General features: G+C 46.4%; 1 protein-coding gene across 2 annotated transcripts in view; it reads right to left on the bottom strand.

Annotated features, from left to right (window-relative positions):
* The window catches only part of INTS4 (integrator complex subunit 4), a 42,923-nt gene extending 23,300 nt beyond the window's left edge, over positions 1-19,623 (bottom strand). Inside the window, exons 1-10 of one of the 2 annotated variants that reach the window (XM_056561249.1) lie at positions 19,481-19,623; positions 14,949-15,146; positions 14,655-14,772; positions 11,194-11,300; positions 10,851-11,036; positions 9,329-9,379; positions 9,146-9,234; positions 8,918-9,038; positions 6,815-6,886; positions 5,863-6,037 (exon numbers count right to left, since the gene is read on the bottom strand). In XM_056561249.1, the coding sequence (XP_056417224.1) occupies positions 5,863-6,037; positions 6,815-6,886; positions 8,918-9,038; positions 9,146-9,234; positions 9,329-9,379; positions 10,851-11,036; positions 11,194-11,300; positions 14,655-14,772; positions 14,949-15,146; positions 19,481-19,534 (1,171 nt within the window). In that variant the 5' untranslated portion in view covers positions 19,535-19,623. The remainder of the gene's footprint in view (positions 1-5,862; positions 6,038-6,814; positions 6,887-8,917; positions 9,039-9,145; positions 9,235-9,328; positions 9,380-10,850; positions 11,037-11,193; positions 11,301-14,654; positions 14,773-14,948; positions 15,147-19,480) is intronic. The other variant, XM_056561250.1, reaches the window with a different exon arrangement.
* Between the last annotated feature and the right edge of the window lie 456 nt (positions 19,624-20,079).

Below are 20,079 nucleotides of genomic sequence, written 5' to 3'. Positions count from 1 at the left end.
GCAGCATACTGGATACCGGCCGTAAAGTGAGTTGGTTTCCAGTATAGGAGATCACTATTGCACCACTACAGCCTTCAGATGTTCCTAAACTACTCCATGATGGGAGTTGTAGTTTTGTAACAGCTGGAGATACAATCTTTGTAAAACTGTGTTAGAGCTGTGTATTCTCCAGCTGTGTGCCTCCAGCTCTTGCAAAACTACAGACAAAGGATGTGTGGGCATGCTGGGAGTTGTAGTTTTGTAACAGCTGAAGGCAACCCTGATCTAACACAGTGCTTTATTAACACTGCAGCTCCAGCTGTTGCAATACAAAACTACAACTCCTAGCATGCTTGAACAGCCAAAGCTTTCTGGCTCCTGAATGACAAAGAAGCTGATCAGACATTCAGGAGTCTGTGAAAGCTGAATGACACACATAGTGAGAGCTATGATGATTAGCATCCAGCTTTACTAGGAACAGATAGAAAATGTGTGAATAAAAACTACTGTGCAGTGATTTGCAGACTGCCAGGCTGCTCCCAGACTCAGAGCAGATGAGTCATCACAGTGAGGTAAAGAGATGGACACGCCCCCTCTGCAAGGCAAGAACACAAAGCAAGTGAGCGAGATATAAATGCTGTAGAGTTCCACAATAGAGTAACAGAAAAAGATATCCGGCACTGTTGTGATTCCTTCCTAAAGTGTAAGCATATGCTGCTGATTTAATGCTGAGTCCAAAGATCAATGTAGGTGGTGCTTCACGCTGAGATAAGACAAGTGAATAACGGAACACATAAGAAAAAGAATTACGGAGCAGCTCACCAGTTCCAGGAGATCAGACATGTAACATCGCAGTCAGGCGGTTGGAGGACGGGGAGGCTGAGATGTTACGGGGGAGAATCAGACGTCAGGGCCACAGCCGTATCACACCCTTTGGTGCTTCGTCAGGCCCCTGTCAGGGGTAATATCTATCTGGGGGCCTGTACACAAATTGGGAACCCCTACCTGATCATCAGGTAGGGCTCCCCAGTAGGTTGACAGGCCCCCAGATAGATATTACCCCCATCAGTGATGGGGATCATATCTATCTGGGGCCTCTATATCTACTGGGGAGCATGATGGGGGGCATTATACGTGAGGGGCGCATGATGGGGGGCATTATACGTGAGGGGCGCATGATGGGGGGCATTATACGTGAGGGGCGCATGATGGGGGGCATTATACGTGAGGGGCGCATGATGGGGGGCATTATACGTGAGGGGCGCATGTGAGGGGCGCATGATGGGGGCATTATATGTGAGGGGCGCATGATGGGGGCATTATATGTGAGGGGCGCATGATGGGGGCATTATATGTGAGGGGCGCATGATGGGGGCATTATATGTGAGGGGCGCATGATGGGGGCATTATATGTGAGGGGCGCATGATGGGGGCATTATATGTGAGGGGCGCATGATGGGGGCATTATATGTGAGGGGCGCATGATGGGGGCATTATATGTGAGGGGCGCATGATGGGGGCATTATATGTGAGGGGCGCATGATGGGGGCATTATATGTGAGGGGCGCATGATGGGGGCATTATATGTGAGGGGCGCATGATGGGGGCATTATATGTGAGGGGCGCATGATGGGGGCATTATATGTGAGGGGCGCATGATGGGGCATTATATGTGAGGGGCGCATGATGGGGGCATTATATGTGAGTGGCACATGATGGGGGCATTATATGTGAGTGGCACATGATGGGGCAATATATGTGAGGAGCACATGATGGGGGCATTATATGTGAGGGGCACATGATGGGGGCATTATATGTGAGGGGCGCATGATGAGGGCATTATATGTGAGGGGCGCATGATGGGGCAATATATGTGAGGAGCACATGATGGGGGCATTATATGTGAGTGGCACATGATGGGGCAATATATGTGAGGAGCACATGATGGGGGCATTATATGTGAGGGGCACATGATGGGGGCATTATATGTGAGGGGCGCATGATGAGGGCATTATATGTGAGTGGCACATGATGGGGCAATATATGTGAGGGGCGCATGATGAGGGCATTATATGTGAGTGGCACATGATGGGGCAATATATGTGAGGAGCACATGATGGGGGCAATATATGTGAGGGGCACATGATGGGGGCATTATATGTGAGGGGCGCATGATGAGGGCATTATATGTGAGGGGCGCATGATGAGGGCATTATATGTGAGGGGCGCATGATGGGGGCATTATATGTGAGGGGCGCATGATGAGGGCATTATATGTGAGGGGCGCATGATGGGGGCATTATATGTGAGGGGCGCATGATGGGGGCATTATATGTGAGGGGCGCATGATGGGGGCATTATATGTGAAGGGCGCGTGATGGGGGCATTATATGTGAGGGGCGCATGATGGGGGCATTATATGTGAGGGGCGCATGATGGGGGCATTATATGTGAGGGGCGCATGATGGGGGCATTATATGTGAGGGGCGCATGATGGGGCATTATATGTGAGGGGCGCATGATGAGGGCATTATATGTGAGGGGCGCATGATGGGGGCATTATATGTGAGGGGCGCATGATGGGGGCATTATATGTGAGGGGCGCATGATGGGGGCATTATATGTGAGGGGCGCATGATGGGGGCATTATATGTGAGGGGAGCATGATGGGGGCATTATATGTGAGGGGAGCATGATGGGGGCATTATATGTGAGGGGCACATGATGGGGGCATTATATGTGAGGGGCGCATGATGGGGGCATTATATGTGAGGGGCGCATGATGGGGGCATTATATGTGAGGGGCGCATGATGGGGGCATTATATGTGAGGGGCGCATGATGGGGGCATTATATGTGAGGGGAGCATGATGGGGACATTATATGTGAGGGGAGCATGATGGGGGCATTATATGTGAGGGGCACATGATGGGGGCATTATATGTGAGGGGAGCATGATGGGGGCATTATATGTGAGGGGCGCATGATGGGGCATTATATGTGAGGGGAGCATGATGGGGGCATTATATGTGAGGGGCGCATGATGGGGGCATTATATGTGAGGGGAGCATGATGGGGGCATTATATGTGAGGGGAGCATGATGGGGGCATTATATGTGAGGGGCGCATTATATGTGAGGGGCACATGATGGGGGCATTATATGTGAGGGGAGCATGATGGGGGCATTATATGTGAGGGGCGCATTATATGTGAGGGGCACATGATGGGGGCATTATATGTGAGGGGCACATGATGGGGGCATTATATGTGAGGGGAGCATGATGGGGACATTATATGTGAGGGGAGCATGATGGGGACATTATATGTGAGGGGAGCATGATGGGGGCATTATATGTGAGGGGCGCATGATGGGGGCATTATATGTGAGGGGCACATGATGGGGGCATTATATGTGAGGGGCGCATGATGGGGGCAATATATGTGAGGGGCACATGATGGGGGCATTATATGTGAGGGGCACATGATGGGGGCATTATATGTGAGGGGCACATGATGGGGGCATTATATGTGAGGGGCACATGATGGGGACATTATATATGAGGGGCACATGATGGGGGGCATTATATGTGAGGGGCACATGATGGGGGCATTATATGTGAGGGGCACATGATGGGGGCATTATATGTGAGGGGCACATGATGGGGACATTATATATGAGGGGCACATGATGGGGGCATTATATGTGAGGGGCACATGATGGGGACATTATATGTGAGGGGCACATGATGGGGGCATTATATGTGAGGGGAGCATGATGGGGGCATTATATGTGAGGGGCACATGATGGGGGCATTATATATGAGGGGCACATGATGGGGGCATTATATGTGAGGGGTGTATGATGGGGGCATTATATGTGAGGGGCACATGATGGGGGCATTATATATGAGGGGCACATGATGGGGGCATTATATGTGAGGGGGGGCATGATGGAGGCATTATATGTGAGGGGCACATGATGAGGACATTATATGTGAGGGGTGCATGATGGGGGCATTATATGTGAAGGGCGCATGATGGGGGCATTATATGTGAGGGGCGCATGATGGGGCATTATATGTGAGGGGCGCATGATGGGGCATTATATGTGAGGGGCGCATGATGGGGGCATTATATGTGAGGGGCGCATGATGGGGCATTATATGTGAGGGGCACATGATGGGGGCATTATATGTGAGGGGCGCATGATGGGGGCATTATATGTGAGGGGCGCATTATATGTGAGGGGCACATGATGGGGGCATTATATGTGAGGGGCACATGATGGGGGCATTATATGTGAGGGGCACATGATGGGGGCATTATATGTGAGGGGCACATGATGGGGGCATTATATGTGAGGGGCACATGATGGGGGCATTATATGTGAGGGGCACATGATGGGGGCATTATATGTGAGGGGCACATGATGGGGGCATTATATGTGAGGGGCGCATGATGGGGGCATTATATGTGAGGGGCTCATGATGGGGGCATTATATGTGAGGGGCGCATGATGGGGGCAATATATGGTAGAGGGCGCATGATGGGGGCAATATATGGTAGAGGGCGCATGATGGGGGCAATATATGGTAGAGGGCGCATGATGGGGGCATTATATGTGAGGGGCACATGATGGGGGCATTATATGTGAGGGGCACATGCGGCACAGCCTCACCCAGCCTCTACCTCCAGTGGCCCCCAGATAATTTGAGTTTGAGACCCCTGCCATAGAACAGCTGCACATGACCCCATTCATTCTCAGTCTCTTGCAGTCCTAATTCATCCTCTTCAGTATTGTTGTCAGAAACTTCAGTTGTTTTGTAGTTATGTATATTGACCCAGGAGAACAAAATGTTATAAGCACCTAACTTTCTAAGAACACTGGGTGGTAAATCATTTAGTTATGTGATTATACAGAAGTTTAATATCCGTGTTTCCCAACTAGACTGCCTCCAGCTGCTGTTGCAAAACTACAACTCCCAGCATGCTCGGACAGTAACCAGATATGAACTGAAAAAAAAAAAAAAGTCTCCTTTCTAATAAGTGGAAAAAAGTGAACTAGTGCTCCTAGCAGACAGAATTAAAGGGGTTATCCAGGAAAAAAACTTTTTTTTTTTAATCTATATCAACTGGCTCCAGAAAGTTAAACCAATTTGTAAATTAGGTCTATTAAAAAAAATGTTAATCCTTCCATTACTTATCAGCTTCTGAAGTGGAGTTGTTCTTTTCTTTCTGACAACAGTGCTCTCTGCTGACATCTCTGCTTGTCTCTGGAACTGGTCAGAGCAGGAGCAAATCCCCATAGCAAACATCTCCTGCTCTAGACAGTTCCCGAGACAAGCAGAGGTGTCAGCAGAGAGCACTGTGGTCAGAAAGAAAAGAACAACTCAACTTCAGCAGCTGATTAGTACTGGAAGGATTAACATTTTTTTAATAGAAGTTATTTACAAATCTGTTTATCTGGAGCCAGTTGATAGATAGATTATATATATATATATATATATATATATATATATATATATATATACACACACATACACATATATATATATACACACATATATATATATATATATATATATATATATATATATATATAAAAAATCCTGGAATACCCCTTTAAAGCATACCTGTCAATTTAAAAACAAAATTAAAATAAATTCACTGATGAAGGGAACAAGACAGCTACAAAGACTTACAATAGAAGTCTGTCCTGGTCACATGACACAGACCCAGGAAAGAACATGCAGAGCTTCTACTTCTCCCATTTCATTCCCATAATCGCTCGGGGTCTGCACACTTAGACCCCGACCTATTTCTTTTTCTTTTCATAACAATGCTCATTTAAGAACGCACACTAAGAAACATGAGTCCTCCTACCATACATCTCATCCTCCAGGCCATGGACGAAAGCTCCGCAGGCCCCGGACTCTATCAGGTTCACAGCCTCAGTATCCAGCTCCTCCCGGGGGGCATCATCCCCCCACTTTCTGCCGCTGGAGAACTCCCCAGAGCTGTACAACTCTTTTGCACGTTCATGAGCTGTTCTCTTCCTCTGTGTGACAAGAAAAAACAAACATGAGGTTCACGTGAAGCTTTGACCGAGAACCACAATATTGAGAAAGATCTTACCCGTACGCACTCAGCCGTATTCGGGAACCGCATTTAATGCAGGTCTATGAGCCGACCGGAGTGAACCGCAGCCTCCGGTCGGCTTCGTTTTTGGCCGTATGCGGTTTCCCGACCGCAGACAAAAATGTGGTCGACGGCGTTTTTGCCTACGGTCGGGAAACCGCATACGGACGAAAACGAAGCCGACCGGAGGCTGCGGTTCACTCCGGTCGGCTCATAGACCTGCATTAAATACGGTTCCCGAATACGGCTGAGTGCGGGCGCCGCGATTAAGCTCCGCCCCCCTCCTCCCAGGAACTACAGGAACCGTAGTTACAAAACGTGGTGTGAACCCAGCCTAACCGGTCCCCGACGTTTCGGGCCGTCCTCTTCATGCTCCGCTGCATGGTTATCGCTCTCAGTCGTCATCACGTCGCCGCGCACGCTGTCCCGTCATCCAATAGGAGCGGCGCGTGCAGCGAAGTGATGATGGGTTTGGAGAGCGACGATCCTGTATAGCGGTGACGGTCTGGAGGGCCGGGGACACGCGAGTATAACTTTCTATATTACTATTTCACGGATCCCTCAACATACGATGGATACAAGTAACGATGATTAATTTGGAACAAATTACCATGGTATGTTGAGGGATCACTGTATACATATATATATTTTTTTAAACCAAACAAAGTTTTGCTAAATATATTCACCATACACTTACCCTAAGATCCGACATAAGTTTCTTATCCAGGGTCTGCTCCAAAAAGTGGGGACTGACTTGCTGCATTGACCCCTAAATAAAAAATTTAAAAAAATAAGAAATAAATCATCTTAAATCCAACCGGATTCTATTCTATGGGACAGTATGAGTTCAGAAGAACATGGCTGCTCTATACTAAAAACACAACTCAACTAAGCACTATACTAAAAACACAACTCAACTAAGCACTATACTAAAAACACAATTTAACTAAGACCTATACTAAAAACACAACTCAACTAACCTCTATACTAAAAACACAACTCAACTAAGCACTATACTAAAAACACAACTCAACTAAGACCTATACTAAAAACACAACTCAACTAACCTCTATACTAAAAACACAACTCAACTAAGCACTATACTAAAAACACAACTCAACTAAGACCTATACTAAAAACACAACTCAACTAAGCACTATACTAAAAACACAACTCAACTAAGACCTATACTAAAAACACAACACAACTAAGCACTATACTAAAAACACAACACAACTAAGCACTATACTAAAAACACAACACAACTAAGCACTATACTAAAAACACAACACAACTAAGCACTATACTAAAAACACAACTCAACTAAGCACTATACTAAAAACACAACTCAACTAAGCACTATACTAAAAACATAACTACGCACTATACTAAAAACACAACTCAACTAAGCACTATACTAAAAACACAACTCAACTAAGCACTATACTAAAAACACAATTCAACTAAGCACTATACTAAAAACACAACTCAACTAAGCACTATACTAAAAACACAACTCAACTAAGCACTATACTAAAAACACAACTCAACTAATCACTATACTAAAAACACAACTCAACTAAGCACTATACTAAAAACACAACTCAACTAAGCACTATACTAAAAACACAACTCAACTAAGCACTATACTAAAAACACAATTCAACTAAGCACTATACTAAAAACACAACTCAACTAAGCACTATACTAAAAACACAACTCAACTAAGCACTATACTAAAAACACAACTCAACTAATCACTATACTAAAAACACAACTCAACTAAGCACTATACTAAAAACACAACTCAACTAAGCACTATACTAAAAACACAACTCAACTAAGCACTATACTAAAAACACAACTCAACTAAGCACTATACTAAAAACACAACTCAACTAAGCACTATACTAAAAACACAACTCAACTAAGCACTATACTAAAAACACAACTCAACTAAGCACTATACTAAAAACACAACTCAACTAAGCACTATACTAAAAACACAACTCAACTAAGCACTATACTAAAAACACAACTCAACTAAGACCTATACTAAAAACACAACTCAACTAAGACCTATACTAAAAACACAACTCAACTAAGCACTATACTAAAAACACAACTCAACTAAGACCTATACTAAAAACACAACTCAACTAAGCACTATACTAAAAACACAATTCAACTAAGACCTATACTAAAAACACAACACAACTAAGCACTATACTAAAAACACAACACAACTAAGCACTATACTAAAAACACAACTCAACTAAGACCTATACTAAAAACACAACTCAACTAAGACCTATACTAAAAACACAACTCAACTAAGACCTATACTAAAAACACAACTCAACTAAGCACTATACTAAAAACACAACACAACTAAGCACTATACTAAAAACACAACTCAACTAAGCACTATACTAAAAACACAACTCACCTAAGCACTATACTAAAAACACAACTCAACTAAGACCTATACTAAAAACATAACTCAACTAAGCTGCAATACCAGAGATAACCCTAGGGTTATTCTATACCAGCTTTTCCCAACCAGGGTTGCAAAACTACAAATCCTAGCATGCCCGGACAGCCTTTGGCTGTCCGGGCATGCTGGGAATTGTAGTCTTGCAACAGCTGTAGACACCCTGGTTGGGAAACACTGATCTATACAATGACTGTTTGATACGTGTATTCAGTGCTGTGCCATGAGATGGTGAAAAAGCTTTCACCCCTTTCACCAATTTTTAAAGTGCCAGGATAGACCAGACAATGACCCCCAATGACTTACCAGAAGTTTGCAAGCCTGAACTCGGACCATCCAAGATCCATCGCTGACCATGTGACAGACCTTCCCGAAAGCTTCATCCACCAGCCGGATCTCCTCGTTGGAGGACGGGATAGGAACAATGCTGAAGATAAGAATGACAGTACATAGGAAGAATGAATTGATCATGTAGGACGCCCCCTAATGGAAGGACAATGTTCTGCAGCTATGATAAGAAACTTATGGATTTACCTTTCAGGATACAGCTGACTGAGGACCCAGACCAGCTCCACGGCGGCACTGCGCACTTGCTCGTAGTCGTCCGTCAGCAGCTTACAAGCCTGTGTGACGGAGAAAGCAAATATTAAAATCTCTATTTATTAATGAAAATACAATAGAGAATTAAAAAGTGTTCTACAGTCTGAGACCCAATACCTGACTGTACAGGACCTGCTGCAGCTTCAGGCCTCTCTCGTGCAACTGCAACTAAAAGAAGCAGAATACATGAATAATTATACAACGCAAGTATACGTCTATGTATCTATGCAACATGGCTTCCTCTTAAAGAGTAGCTCCCACCATCCTTTTTTTTTTTCTGTTCCTGCCTATTGCCCATCTATCCTTAACCCCTTTTCTGCCTTTAAATTTTTTTTTTATTATCTTAGAAATGCCATTTTTTCTGCCTGGTAGTGTGCTCACTACCAGGCAGACTTCCCCAGCAGGCACGACGTCACTGATGCCTGCTGGGGGGGCCGACTTCCGCCCTTAGTTCACCTATACAGCGTGCCTCCAGCTGTTTCACCACTACAACTTCCAGCTTGCCCTGACATCCATTGGCGTAACCCGCTCCCCCGAACCCCGCAACCTGCTCCCCATTGTGCTCCCCCCAAACCAAAAAAGAAATACCCAAGTAGTAGAGTAGAGTGCAGGACTTCCGCAGCGGCGAGTGTATGCAGGGAGGCAGGCCCGGCGTGCGAGCCAATGCACTCCTCTATTCTCAGTGCTCGCTCCCGTCTGTCTCATTGACAGGCAGGGAGCGAGCGCAGCCTGAACGATTGCCCAGCATCGGTCCAAATTCAGGCGAATTCAGGCGAATTCAGGCGCAGCCGGCCACTAGGAGGGAGACCCCTAGTGGACGGTTTTAACATGTAAAAAAAACTAGGGTATATTAATTTTAAAAAAAAATATTATTAAACTATATAAGAGATATGTTGTAGTACATATCTACATACATATACTACAACATATAAAAAAGAAAAAAAAAAAAAAAATTGGTGACAGTGCCCATTTAAGACCAGAAGGCCAATCTGTATGGCTATGAAGGGATTTATCCATACTCCTGCATAGGACAATGTTTCCCAGCCAGGGTGTCTTAAGCTGTTGCAAAAACTACAACTCACAGCATGCCCGGACAGCCAAGAGGCACAGTGTATTATGGGCTCAGTGGTAGAGTTCATTAGGGACACAGGAAAATGTCTCATGTGCTATTGGATCCAACTGCAGCAAACCCCCAGCCCTGAGAAGCATTAGGTGAGGTTCTTAAACCTTTTTTTTCAGTGTTTTTCTGAACCAGGTGCCTCCAGCTGTTGCAAAACTACAACCCCTAGCATGCCCGGACAGCCCTCAAGCAGCTCATGTGCTACTACTGGATCCAGTTTTAACAAACCCCCAGCTCTGAGAAGGATTAGGTCAGGTTCTTCAGCCTCTAAGTCAGTGTTTCCCATCCAGGGTGCCTCCAGATGTTGCAAAACTACAACTCCCAGCATGCCCGGACAGCCAAAGGCTGTCCGGGCATGCTGGGAGTTGTAGTTTTGCAGCAGCTGGAGGCACCCAGGTTGGGAAACAATGTGATAGGAATATATACCCCTCTGTGTATAAGTCTGAGAAGGCTGAGGGTCATCTAAAACTGATGACCATTGATGGACATGGATAATTCCGGACTATTACAGGCACCTACCATGGCTTTTATAGCAGCCGTCCTGACGCGTGGATCCTGATCGTTGAAATAGTCGCCGATGATCTTCTGTACGTCTTTGGCGACTGCTCCTTCCACATCTTTCGCAGGTGTTTTATCCACACATCCGAGGCAGCCGAGAAGCTGCAGACACTTGTTCCTGACGCCGTGAGATGTGTCCGAGAGATACTGAGGGCAAAAACATAAAAGGTAGGCCTGTTATACAGTGATGACTGAGCAACTTCTTAACCCCTTAAAGGGGTACTCCGCTGCCCAAGCGTTCGGAACATTTTGTACTTTACTGTATTATAGCACAAGTTCTGGTATCAGTTATGGGTCTGGATACCTTGTATGCCACATCCACCAGTCTCATCCGGATGGGTACACTGTCCACCAGCTTGATCCCGATCTCTAACAAAGTGTCCAGCAGCTGAGCAAGAACCTGATGAGACTCTGAAAAGAAGCAAAAATCCAACAATGATCTGAGGCAACGCAGACATCGGCAAGACACATACCAGACTGAGGACATGTGAACGTGACTAAGGGTGGTGCATGAAAGACGTAAAGAGGACTAAGGGTGGAGCATAGGAGAAGTATACAGGACAAAGGGGTGTGTACAGGAGAGGTCTACAGGACTACGGGGTGTGTACAGGAGAAGTCTACAGGACTACGGGGTGTGTACAGGAGAAGTCTACAGGACTACGGGGTGTGTACAGGAGAAGTCTACAGGACTAAGGGGTGTGTCCAGGAGAAGTCTACAGGACTAAGGGGTGTGTCCAGGAGAAGTCTACAGGACTAAGGGGTGTGTCCAGGAGAAGTCTACAGGACTAAGGGGTGTGTCCAGGAGAAGTCTACAGGACTAAGGGGTGTGTACAGGAGAAGTCTACAGGACTAAGGGGTGTGTACAGGAGAAGTCTACAGGACTAAGGGGTGTGTACAGGAGAAGTCTACAGGACTAAGGGATGTGTATAGGAGAAGTCTACAGGACTAAGGGATGTGTACAGGAGAAGTCTACAGGACTAAGGGATGTGTACAGGAGAAGTCTACAGGACTACGGGGTGTGTACAGGAGAAGTCTACAGGACTACGGGGTGTGTACAGGAGAAGTCTACAGGACTACGGGGTGTGTACAGGAGAAGTCTACAGGACTACGGGGTGTGTACAGGAGAAGTCTACAGGACTAAGGGATGTGTACAGGAGAAGTCTACAGGACTAAGGGATGTGTACAGGAGAAGTCTACAGGACTAAGGGATGTGCACAGGAGAAGTCTACAGGACTAAGGGATGTGCATAGGAGAAGTCTACAGGACTAAGGGATGTGCATAGGAGAAGTCTACAGGACTAAGGGATGTGCATAGGAGAAGTCTACAGGACTAAGGGATGTGCATAGGAGAAGTCTACAGGACTAAGGGATGTGCATAGGAGAAGTCTACAGGACTAAGGGATGTGTATAGGAGAAGTCTACAGGACTAAGGGATGTGTATAGGAGAAGTCTACAGGACTAAGGGATGTGTATAGGAGAAGTCTACAGGACTAAGGGATGTGTATAGGAGAAGTCTACAGGACTAAGGGGTGTGTATAGGAGAAGTCTACAGGACTAAGGGGTGTGTATAGGAGAAGTCTACAGGACTAAGGGATGTGTACAGGAGAAGTCTACAGGACTAAGGGATGTGTATAGGAGAAGTCTACAGGACTAAGGGGTGTGTATAGGAGAAGTCTACAGGACTAAGGGGTGTGTATAGGAGAAGTCTACAGGACTAAGGGATGTGTATAGAAGTCTACAGGACTAAGGGGTGTGTACAGGAGAAGTCTACAGGACTAAGGGGTGTGTATAGGAGAAGTCTACAGGACTAAGGGATGTGTATAGGAGAAGTCTACAGGACTAAGGGATGTGTATAGGAGAAGTCTACAGGACTAAGGGATGTGTATAGGAGAAGTCTACAGGACTAAGGGATGTGTATAGAAGTCTACAGGACTAAGGGATGTGCATAGGAGAAGTCTACAGGACTAAGGGATGTGCATAGGAGAAGTCTACAGGACTAAGGGATGTGCATAGGAGAAGTCTACAGGACTAAGGGATGTGCATAGGAGAAGTCTACAGGACTAAGGGATGTGCATAGGAGAAGTCTACAGGACTAAGGGATGTGTATAGGAGAAGTCTACAGGACTAAGGGATGTGTATAGGAGAAGTCTACAGGACTAAGGGATGTGTATAGGAGAAGTCTACAGGACTAAGGGATGTGTATAGGAGAAGTCTACAGGACTAAGGGATGTGTATAGGAGAAGTCTACAGGACTAAGGGATGTGTATAGGAGAAGTCTACAGGACTAAGGGATGTGCATAGGAGAAGTCTACAGGACTAAGGGGTGTGTACAGGAGAAGTCTACAGGACTAAGGGATGTGTACAGGAGAAGTCTACAGGACTAAGGGATGTGCATAGGAGAAGTCTACAGGACTAAGGGATGTGCATAGGAGAAGTCTACAGGACTAAGGGATGTGCATAGGAGAAGTCTACAGGACTAAGGGATGTGCATAGGAGAAGTCTACAGGACTAAGGGATGTGTATAGGAGAAGTCTACAGGACTAAGGGGTGTGTATAGGAGAAGTCTACAGGACTAAGGGATGTGTATAGGAGAAGTCTACAGGACTAAGGGATGTGTATAGGAGAAGTCTACAGGACTAAGGGATGTGTATAGGAGAAGTCTACAGGACTAAGGGATGTGTATAGGAGAAGTCTACAGGACTAAGGGATGTGCATAGGAGAAGTCTACAGGACTAAGGGGCGTGTATAGGAGAAGTATACAGGACTAAGGGATGTGCATAGTAGAAGTCTACAGGACTAAGGGATGTGTATAGGAGAAGTATACAGGACTAAGGGATGTGTATAGGAGAAGTATACAGGACTAAGGGTGGTACATAGGAAACATGAACAGAACTAAGGCTAGGTTTCCACACAGGTTTTTTTCTGGCGTGTAGGAATAGGAAATACATATGAAGGTCTTACACTTCTCCTTCCTGCTGGATCCACTTCCGACTTTGGCTCAAAAACTGCAGTGGCAGTATTCCAAAAAAACACCAGAAAAAAAATGTGTGGAAACCTAGTCTAAGGGTGGTGTATAGGAGACATGAACGGGACTAAGATTTTGGGGTACATGAGGCTTTTTTTAAATCCCTTTTTACTCATGTTTTCTGGGGTGTGATGAGACAAAAAAAAGCCAATACTGGCCTTGGGTATACATTTTGATGTATGGCCTTCCAAGGTGGTCAGGAAGCTAAAAGCAGCCAAATCTGGGGAGTTACGTAATTTGCATAACTCCCATTGACATTAATGGGAGTAGCACAAATGGCGTAGCCCCATAAGCTACACTATTTACATAACTCCCAGAATCTTTAAAGGGGTACTCCCGCCCCTAGACATCTTATCCCCTATCCAAAAGATAGGGGATAAGATGTCTAATAATGGCGGTCCCGCCACTAAGGAACCCCCAGCGATCTGGGCTGCAGCACCCCAGACATCTGATGCACAGAGCGGATAACTGGCAATGTGGGGCAGAGTCTATGGGAGTGGGCGTCCCCTCTCATAGACTTACATTGAGGAGGTGTGACCGTGACATCACGAGACTCCGGCACTGCATCCGAGGCTCTAAACGAATGCAGGGTGCTGCAGGGAGATTGCGGGGGTCCCCAGTGGCGGGAACCCCACGATCAGACATCTTATCCCCTATCCTTTGCATAGGGAATAATATGTCTAGGGGCGGAGTACCCCTTTAACCCCAAGACATAATTCTTCCCTCAGAGGGGGCACTTACTTTCATTCTGAAGTGTCCCGATCACATCATCCACTATAGAGTCCAGACAGAACCCTGACGTCTTACACAGCAGGCCCAACAGAGACGCGATCTTCAATCTCACAGACGGCTCATTTTCCTGTAACCAAAGTAATACACAAATTGTGTCAAGGTTCTTCCCAACTCATTTATATCTGTCTCTAGGAAAGTTAGGTGACAACCAATATGACTATGCCCGGATCTCATAGTGCTGCCTAAATAAGAATTCTCCACAGCCAAGGAAAGCTGGGTGACAAGCTATATGGGGTGCTGTACCTTGTAGTAGTGCTCTAGCAGGATGCGGACCACTCCTTCCACACTTTCTGCCTCCACGGGTTTGCGCGCAAATTGCAGAAGGTACTGTAGGGCGTCCGCCGGTGATGTGGCCTTGCAGAGGTCGATGTGGAGGGCAGCGGATTTACTCGGCTTTGTCAGACGTAATTTCTTTGCTGAAAGATCTTCAACTAGTGGCTGCTGTGTAGAGCAAAACATGTAAAACCTATATCAGCTGAAACAATGAAACCAAAACTAGTTTTTTTCAATGTTTTCTAGATTTCCGCTTTCTGTAAGTGGATAGAAGCATCACTGCCAGAAGCCAAAAACCCTCATTATGTCCAACTAACAGCTGGGTGACTTGTTACAGTGTATCAGAGCTGTCACAAGACCTGAAGCTGGGTGAGCTGGAACAGGTCAGAACAGATTTTCAGCCTCTTTAAACAAGTAGGCTTCTATTCACTCACAGCAAACAGAGGTCCTAGCACTTTTTAATGAAGGCTACAGTGACTGCCGAGGCAGTGGTACAGCTATTAATATTGGGGGGGGTCCTGTTGTGAATGCAGACAAAGCAGAAAGCATTACTGCCGTGACTAGTGGGGAGGCTGCTGAGTCTACTGAGAAAACATTACTGCCAAGACTAGTGAGGGGCCTGCTGGGTCTACCGAGAAAGCATTACTGCCACGACTAGTGAGGGGCCTGCTGGGTCTACCGAGAAAGCATTACTGCCACGACTAGTGAGGGGCCTGCTGGGTCTACCGAGAAAGCATTACTGCCACGACTAGTGAGGGGCCTGCTGGGTCTACCGAGAAAGCATTACTGCCACGACTATTGAGGGGCCTACTGGGTCTACTGAGAAAGCATTACTGCCACGCCTAGTGAGGGGCCTGCTTAGTCTACTGAGAAAGCATTCTTGCCACGACTAGTGAGGGGCCTGCTGGGTCTACTGAGAAAGCATTCTTGCCACGACTAGTGAGGGGCCTGCTGGGTCTACTGAGAAAGCATTACTGCCACGACTAGTGAGGGGCCTGCTGGGTCTACTGAGAAAACATTACTGCCACGACTAGTGAGGGGCCTGCTGGGGCTACTGAGAAAACATTACTGCCACGACTAGTGAGGGGCCTGCTGAGAAAGCATTCCTGCCACGACTAGTGAGGGGCCTGCTGAGAAAGCATTACTGCCACGACTAGTGAGGGGCCTGCTGGGTCTACTGAGAAAACATTACTGCCACGACTAGTGAGGGGCCTGCTGGGTCTACTGAGAAAACATTACTGCCACGACTAGTGAGGGGCCTGCTGGGTCTACTGAGAAAGCATTACTGCCACGACTAGTGAGGGGCCTGCTGGGTCTACTGAGAAAACATTACTGCCACGACTAGTGAGGGGCCTGCTGGGTCTACTGAGAAAACATTACTGCCACGACTAGTGAGGGGCCTGCTGAGAAAGCATTCCTGCCACGACTAGTGAGGGGCCTGCTGGGTCTACTGAGAAAACATTACTGCCACGACTAGTGAGGGGCCTGCTGGGTCTACTGAGAAAACATTACTGCCACGACTAGTGAGGGGCCTGCTGAGAAAGCATTCCTGCCACGACTAGTGAGGGGCCTGCTGAGAAAGCATTCCTGCCACGACTAGTGAGGGGCCTACTGGGTCTACTGAGAAAGCATTACTGCCACGACTAGTGAGGGGCCTGCTGAGTCTACTGAGAAAGCATTCCTGCCACGACTAGTGAGGGGCCTGCTGAGTCTACTGAGAAAGCATTCTTGCCACGACTAGTGAGGGGCCTGCTGGGTCTACTGAGAAAGCATTACTGCCACGACTAGTGAGGGGCCTGCTGGGTCTACTGAGAAAACATTACTGCCACGACTAGTGAGGGGCCTGCTGGGTCTACTGAGAAAACATTACTGCCACGACTAGTGAGGGGCCTGCTGAGAAAGCATTCCTGCCACGACTAGTGAGGGGCCTGCTGAGAAAGCATTCCTGCCACGACTAGTGAGGGGCCTGCTGGGTCTACTGAGAAAACATTACTGCCACGACTAGTGAGGGGCCTGCTGGGTCTACTGAGAAAACATTACTGCCACGACTAGTGAGGGGCCTGCTGAGAAAGCATTCCTGCCACGACTAGTGAGGGGCCTGCTGAGAAAGCATTCCTGCCACGACTAGTGAGGGGCCTGCTGGGTCTACTGAGAAAACATTACTGCCACGACTAGTGAGGGGCCTGCTGGGTCTACTGAGAAAACATTACTGCCACGACTAGTGAGGGGCCTGCTGAGAAAGCATTCCTGCCACGACTAGTGAGGGGCCTGCTGGGTCTACTGAGAAAACATTACTGCCACGACTAGTGGAGGTCTGCTGTGTCTAGGTGCCGCCATCACTAGTAGAAAACTATGGAACTTTTTGGAGAACTGGAGAAAAGCCTGTGGAGGACAGTTATCAGATCAGAGCGCATAACCTTATACTGGGATCTGTGGGAAATTATCATTTTAATAGGATCTGTGTCTGAGGTTATGAATGAATGACACAACACAGGGTATATGTCCTGCTCCCCAGCTTTAGGAGTCCTCACTCTCACGGATCCTGTATCCTTGATCGTGTACACTTTAAGGGTAACTCCAGTGAAAAACTATTTTATTGATATCAACTGACTCCAGAAAGTTATACAGATTTGTAAATTACTTCTATTAAAAAATCTTAATCCTCCCAGTACAAATCAGCTGCTGAAGTTGAGTTGTTAATTTCTGTCTGACCACAGTGTTCTCTGACACCTGCCTGTCTGTCTCAGGAATTGTTCAGCAGGAGAGGTTTGCTATGGGGATTTGCTCCTACTCTTGACAGTTCCTGAGACAGACAGAGGTGTCAGCAGAGAGCACTGTGGTCAGACTGAAAACAACAACTCAAATTCAGATGCTGATAAGTACTGGAAGGATTAAAAGGAGATCTATAGTGCAAAATAACTTAGGATAGGGGATAAGTTATAGATCGCGGGGGGGGGGGGGGGGGTCCGAGCGCTTGGGCCCGCCGTGATGTTCGGTATGGGGCCTCGGCAATGTACAGGAAAGGGGGTGTTCCGTCCCCGCATGACGCGGCGGCCGACCCGCCCCTCCATGAATCCCATAGAGATACATGGAGGGGGAGTGTCTGCAGTGGCTTTCTGCTGGGGACGAAACTTCACTTCCGGCAGACTACCGCGGCCCCGTCCAGGAGATACCGGGGGGCCCCAGCGCTCGGACCCCCCATGATCTATAACTTATCCTTTGGATAGGGGATAAGTTATTTTGCGCTGGAGTACTCCTTTAAGATTTTTAATAGAAGTAATTTACAAATCTGTTTAAACTTTCTGGAGCCAGTTGATATGTAAAAATAATAATAATAATAATAATAATTAATAATAATAATACCGGTAATAATAATAATAATTCACTGGAGTACCCCTTTAAAACATAACATGTAAAAATGCAACTTGGATCCAGCAATTCCAAGTAAAAACATGGACTTCTTGTATTCAACTTGTGCGGACATTACAAAAATAGAAACACAGCCGTAACACCGACGCGTTTCTGGCACCTAGGCCTCCCCCTTAGTCATGGCTAATAACACTGATATAACCCATGTTCTATCACAATGGTGCCCAGGAGCCAGAAACGTATCGGCATTAAGCAGGGGTCAAGTCAAAGTGTGGGAACTCGCCCAAGATTTCCACTCAAGAGCTGGTCCTGCAGGACTCCTGCTACTGGGAACGGTGTTCCTGTTATGGAAAAAGTGCAGGAACTCAGTTCCCACGCGTTCCTGCAGGACTTGAGCCCTGGCATTACGGTTGTCTTGCTATTTTTGTAATGTCCGCACAAGTTGAATACAAGAAGTCTGTTTTTTCTTGCAATTTCTGGATCCGAGTTGCCTTTTTTCTGTGAATGGATGACTCCTTTATGGTAGGTGGTAGATGTCACATTTGTTTCTGGAAAAAGCTGGGTGACAACTAACCCGGCCGCCATGACAGCGGTCATCCAGCTTTTCCTAAATCCTTATCTCCCTGAGCTCCATAGGTAAGGTTGCCTGACATCCATGACCCCCAGCGGCTGATAACAGGAAACAATAGCTTTACAGTAGTGTTTCCCAACCAGGGTGCCTCCAGCTGTTGCAAAACTACAACTCCCAGCATGCCCGGACAGCCTTCGGCTGTCCGGGCATGCTGGGAGTTGTAGTTTTGCAACAGCTGGAGGCACCCTGGTTGGGAAACACTGGCATACAGGCACCTTCACCAACACATCAATGAATAAAGTCACATAATACAATATTCAATGTGTTTTTCAGCTTGTTCAGAACTACAAGTCCCAGCAAGGCATGAGAGCAAAAGCCTGCGCTGCCAGAACAATTGGCCATACAGAGTAAGCAGGCCTCAGCCCAATCCCCGGACTTTCCTGGCGCTACAGCCGGGTATAGTGAAGCCTCCTCGGGTAAGGACAGGGACCATGCCCCAAAACTAGATAACAGAACCAGCTCGACCCCACAGGAGAGAAAACCTCCATACAACATCTCTCACCTGAACCACTTTGGTAAATTCTTCATAAACGCGCTTCTTCAGATGGGCCGCCATGGTTCACGATGTTTGAGACTCCACGGCTACCGTACTTCACAACACCGGCAAGTGCGCGACTGTAATAAATAAAGCTGGTTGAAAGCAGGAGAAAAAAAAATAATAATGAACGAGTCACGTGAGAGAGGAAATAACCATAGAGATTAGTAACTTGGAAAGAGAGTATCACTCCGCTCTAGCGGCGCTCCTTCAGCCTCGTTCCCATAGCAACCACAGGCTGGCTTCCTGTTATCTATCTATCTATTTATTTATTTATTTATCTCATATCTATCTCATATCTGTCTATCTCATATCTATCTATCTCATATCTATCTATCTCATATCTATCTATCTATCTATCTCCTATCTATCTATCTCATATCTATCTATCTCATATCTATCTATCTCATATCTATCTATCTCATATCTATCTATCTATCTCATATCTATCTAATATCTATCTATCTAATATCTATCTCGTATCTATCTCATATCTATCTATCTCATATCTATCTATCTATCTATCTATCTCATATCTATCTATCTATCTATCTACCTATCTCATA

This window comes from Hyla sarda, chromosome 2 (assembly GCF_029499605.1).
Source record: "Hyla sarda isolate aHylSar1 chromosome 2, aHylSar1.hap1, whole genome shotgun sequence".
Lineage (NCBI taxonomy): Eukaryota > Metazoa > Chordata > Amphibia > Anura > Hylidae > Hyla > Hyla sarda.
This window is presented reverse-complemented; position numbering and strand designations above follow the sequence as displayed.